Below are 5,738 nucleotides of genomic sequence, written 5' to 3' on the forward strand. Positions count from 1 at the left end.
AATTCTCTGTAGATGGGCACGGAGAAATTTTTCTTCATATGACTTCTCCCCATTTCTTCACAATTTAGATGGAAATCAAAATATAAAGAAACTGATATCTCGGGAGTTTAATTTCTCTGTGTCTCCCAACTGACTGATAAAAGATCTGCTATCCATTCAATATAATGTATCCAATAAAAGCAGGGTCCATTTCAATGGAAGTGATCAGTATTTTAAAGAAGATAAATTGCATTCCTATACATACAATTACAAAACATATATCCTGCTTGTACCATAATAACACTTCATTTTGGAAAACTTTCATTACTACATACACAACTTCATTAACAAGTTGCCAAGTGAAAATTACCAAAACCTTTAATTTGATTACCACATCTTAACGTAGAACAATAAATAAAGGACTATTTGTCCAAGAAAACCTACTTCAACTAAACCATAAACAACATAACCACAACCATAAATCCGAACCTTAAAACAGACCATCCTGCATCCCTAAAACCTGCAGAAACAACCACCCTTATATCGTCCACCACGGGTCCACATAAAGAGCTCATATCATCACTCCGGGTGTTGTAATACACACTATAGAATGCCACCCGCGTCCTCTCAGCCTTGGCCGTAAAATTCACGTCTGCAGTTTGGAATGTGGAATTAGCATTGGGGGTATAGTGTATATTCTCAGCTTGGTCACCCGCAAAGGCCATTACTGCTAGTGGTTGCTTGCACGAGTCTCCAGCATGGCCAAGTGAGAATGACATTCTATAAGGCTTGTTTGGGGTGGTTGGCACCATTTGTGAAATTATGCCTTCTTTACCGGAAAGTAATTCAAGGGCCCGTTTTCCTCCAGGCACTGAGAAATGGTATGAGTTAATGTAACGGACTGCTCGGTTAGACTCAACTATCCAACCGGGCAAAGATGAAGTTTCTTCATCCAGGTTGGTTGGGAGTAGAACTCCTAGGGAAGCATTTCTAAACATCCACGGGCCTTCTTCAAAGTCTCCATTTAAAACTGCATTATCTGTAACAATGATCACAGTTAAATTGGTGACTTCAGGCTGAATTCAAGATTGCAAAACTACTGTTATTTCTAATTTTCAAGAGTAGAGTTATTTTTTTGTTTACTGATCAAACAGTTTATATTTTTTATAATCATAATCATATATGACATTATAATAATTAATTACTATTATATAAAAAGGTACAAAATTTAGATAAATATCTTTTTGGTAACCCAAATACCCAATGCAAAAGAAAAGTTGTTACTCAACCCGCCCAATTTGCCAATGATAAAAATAAACCTTTTGGTTTTGTTGGTACAAAAAGCTTTTTAATGGCAATGTCATCGATGATGGGACCACAAGTGGGGTCATCTTCCATGCCGGGATTTGTAAAAACGACATGGGCATCTTCTTGGTCCGCCTGAAACGCCCATGCGTAGGTATCCCATCCTTGGACACTATACAACGTTTGAAGATCAATGTTTTGTGAGGCTGGTGGAACCGACACGTTTAGTGACTCAAGCTGGGCACACGTGCGAGACGCACTGAACGTTATCGAGTAGATCTCGCCTTTTTCTAGTTTCACTTCTTGGCTGATCTGTGCATCATTGCCTAGCCTCACTGCATGTCTTCCTTCTGGTACAATGAGGATCATTCCACCTTGTTTCTGGCCCGACGCCACTAGCTCCACTGTACCGTTTAGCTTCCAGTTTGGAACGGCATTGGGGCTGTCGCCGACGCCATCATCACCGAAGCCTCCAGACGGTGCTGTCTCGAAATCACCATTGATTAATAAGCCTACAATTTGTGAAAAGTAACTTGTTATTTATTGTATGGAAAAAATGTGTCATAATAACTTGAATGTCAATATAGAATTTTACTATAATATTTAACTTCAAATCTAAGTCAAACTTTCAATTTTTAACACGGATAGCAAATTTCTGTCAAGACAAAAATATTTTGTTTATGTTTGTTAAGCATTCTAATTAGTGTTTGACTATTTTCCATTTTTATATCAATTTAATATGGTAATTGCTTCATTAATTTCTTAATACTTTAAAGATTAAATTTAAGACCATGAGTATAGATATATAGCTTGTCTATTTATAGAAACTAACAAAAGCTACAAGATTTTGTATGTAAAAAATGTTGCAAGTTCCATGTTACATCCTGTATTTGATATCACAGTATAAGATCATTGTTTTACTAACACATTATTACTTTTGGTCAAAGATGCCATGACATCCCAAATGGGCCTACAGATTTCTGAACGGCCAAAACACAACACTCCAATATAGTGAAAACAATAATTTCACGCGTTTTTTTGAAGAAAGATTTTTACTTTATAAAAACACTGCTCAATTAGACGACTTGTTGTAACTTTTGATAAATCAATGAAGCATATCTCCAATAGGATTTGCTATTCCCTGAGTTATTGCTGATAATAGTACCATTATAGTATAAAACTTCATTTTTTTTAACTTCATGAACAAATTATTTCTTTTTTTAAACGGCGTGTTAGTTTGTTAGTGGTTCGAACAGTAACAATGACAGTTCTTAAAAGTATAATTCCTTCCCATGAGTCTTTTTTATACACCATGCTTAAATTCATGTGGTTCTTGTTAAGCTAACATAAAAATTTACAGTTCCTTGTTTTTGGGTGACCCAATAACTGATGTGACATTTCTTCTATCAGCTCATACCCAAATGAACTCTTCTACAATCAACCAAGAAAAAGACAACAAAAACCAACTAGATGAGGGACAATTGAAGATTGTAGACAAAGGCACGAGGACCATGTTTTGATTTATCTATTTAGACATATTCTGATATATGCAATGTCAAATTTTACAATATTAAATGAACGTGATCATGTGAACTTGTAAAAAATAGATAGAAACTTTGTCACAACTGATGGGAAAAATAAAGAGGTCAAGCCACAGTTAACTAAGAGATTATAGCATATAATCAAGCGTTATATGCATCGCAGATACAACAATTATATTGCAATACTGTATACCCGATATAGATAGTATTATGTAAGGTTAACTTATTTGTAGTCATAAAAAATAGCATATATAAATAAAAGTTGCTTTCTAACAAAAACTTTATAAGATTGTTCTGGTTCATTTTAGATATGTTAGTTTTCTTTCCAAAGTTGAGTCAGATTAGTTGAAATAAGTACCTATGATAACTGTAATGATACAATGGTTTTACAGTAGTATTGAAGTAATGCGTTGATAAGTCTATCTAGCCTAGTAATGAATGTAGTTTGAGAAAAGATTCGAAAATGGGTGAAAATGAATTTAATGACATTTACTAAACAAAAACCCCATTCTAGTGTCAAAGCAATCATGAAATTGCTTCAAGTCTATAACTACATTAATGCAACTTTTCTTTTTCCCTTTGATTTGGGTAATGCTAATATCAGGAAGTCAAAGACCTAGACGGGTCGGGATGAGATATGAATGTACGCATCAACAGAAGTTAGGATTTAGGAATATACAACATGTTTATGTCTTACAAAGTTGTACATTATACAATGTGTTAGCATTTACAAAGCAAGGGTTTTGATGGACGGAAAATCACAGAAAATTACCCAGTAAACGGTTTATTTTTTATTATTCAAGAGCTAGCTAGCGATTCGCTATAATCTTAAACAAATGAATAAATGAGAAAAATACATTCTCAAACAGGATGGGCTGAGTTGAGATGAACACTTACAATAGAAGACAACATAGATAGCAAGACAATTATAAAGTGGTACTATATATATATATATATATAATTAAAATGATTCTCGAGTTGTTGAGATGGTGACTTTATAGAAGTCAAGCATCTTGTACTGGAAAATAAAGCACTACGAGGTTCATCTTAGATATATATTTAACTTGGAATAAGTACTTTTTTATAAAAATTAGGCGCATTTTTTTTTTTAATAAAAAAAAAAAAGAGGAAAGTTTCAAACTTTAAGTTTAATATAGTTATCTTAATTAATTGATGCTTCACAATTTTTGTCCAAAAAACACAAGACCAGCAATCATTCAGTACGTTGATATGCTAAAACACATTAAAGAAACAAGAAAAGGAAAAAGGAGTCCCAACCTGAAATATGTACATTTAATCTAACTTCATAATGAGAGAAGGCCAGTTTTACCACACTGGACTCCTGAGTAAAACCATTGGAGGTCAGGTGTGAAGGTCGGTGTAATGTGTCCAAGTGAAAGGCTTCATATCGAGTTTTCAGCTTGAAGGTTATTTTTTAGTTATTCCAATTAAACTTAATTCTAAAAGACAATGTAATGGTTGAAGATGGTCCAAAACCAACTTATATAACTATCTATTCATAAAAGGGGGCAATTAGTTTGTGTACATAAATAAACTTAAAGAAACCATTATTGCAAACAAGTTACACAAGTATCCTGCAATAAAAGGGTAAGAAATAAAAGGAGGTTGCAAAAATTGAGTATGAGTTTTTTTTTTTTTTTTTGTGCATAGTGACTTGTACAGTCTAGTACAACTAAAGATGCACAGTTACTTACCGCCTTAATTACCGAATTCCGGGGGAGCTATATAACTTAACTAAATTTTATTTTTACTGACAAAATTTACTCTACATCACAATTTATATTTACTTAAATAAATATGAGTAAATTAAAAAAAAATAGCAACATAATTAAAGACACGAATTATTACATTATACAGTAAATATTATCAACCTGATCTTCTCACACAACAACCGACACATAAATAGCTAACGCATATGCAATGTAATGTAACACTGTAACAACTAACAAACACTCAGATTGACAGATCGAACTCAAATATATATATATATATATATAAGTATAATAATACAGCAATTATATAGTGTAAAAACACAACAACATAATAGCTAGATATAATAATAATTAATAAAAGAGTAAAGTGTATACATACCATCTTCAGCATCAGCATCAGCAGCAAGAGCAGCAGAAACTAAATGGAATATAACAAGGCAAAACACCAAGGTTGATGCTGCTGAACCCCCCATTTTTTCTTTCTTCTTTAAATATAATATAATAATATGTTTGTTTCTTCTATATCTATAAAAACAGCACACACACAGGGAGAGAAGAAATGGAAGTGTGGAGAGTGAGAGTAGAGTACTACTGGTAGTGTGTCTTTTTTAACCAAGATTCCCAAAGCCTATATATGTTGTTGGTTGTCCTGCTTTGCTAGCTAGCTTTTTAATTATTACTATAATAACTTTATTTTTATGTTTTTACTCTCTCTTTTTTTTTTTTATGTTAAAGAATGAAGGGAATTATTTGTCATTATTTTACGGAAAAGTAAATTCCTTTCTCTTTTCTTTTTTTACCAACTGGTACTATTATTAAAGGAATTTTGGGGAAGAAAAAAAAAGGGGTATTGGACGCGACCTTTTGTTGCTTCACACGTCCAATCACATATGCGGTGTGTCCCCCCTCGTATTCGGCCTACTCACTTATTTTTCTTAACTTTTGTGTATTATATTGCAACCTTCGCGTTTTTTTTTTTTTCTAATGTTACCGGCTCGACGAGTTTTTGTTTGGTCTCGATGTCGATTTTGTAACCTTTCATAGAACCCCAAAACATTTCGATCGTCTACTTAGAAAGAAAGTTTTGGTTTTGGCTTATTTACTTTTAGCTTCTAGATTATTGTATTACTTCATAAAGTAATTTACAAAAATTGTTTTATTGAGGGATAAATAAAATCAA

At 33.0% G+C, this 5,738-nt stretch overlaps 1 protein-coding gene across 1 annotated transcript; it reads right to left on the bottom strand.

The window, feature by feature from the left end:
- Window positions 1–345: 345 nt before the first annotated feature.
- On the bottom strand, window positions 346–5,163 carry LOC122591278. The gene is made up of 3 exons (XM_043763518.1): window positions 4,938–5,163; window positions 1,299–1,796; window positions 346–1,018 (listed from the first exon to the last, which is right to left on the bottom strand). The coding sequence occupies exons 1-3, from the start codon at window positions 5,029–5,031 to the stop codon at window positions 429–431; spliced, it is 1,182 nt and encodes a 393-aa protein (XP_043619453.1). The 5' UTR covers window positions 5,032–5,163; the 3' UTR covers window positions 346–428.
- Between the last annotated feature and the right edge of the window lie 575 nt (window positions 5,164–5,738).

Source organism: Erigeron canadensis, chromosome 3 (assembly GCF_010389155.1).
Source record: "Erigeron canadensis isolate Cc75 chromosome 3, C_canadensis_v1, whole genome shotgun sequence".
Lineage (NCBI taxonomy): Eukaryota > Viridiplantae > Streptophyta > Magnoliopsida > Asterales > Asteraceae > Erigeron > Erigeron canadensis.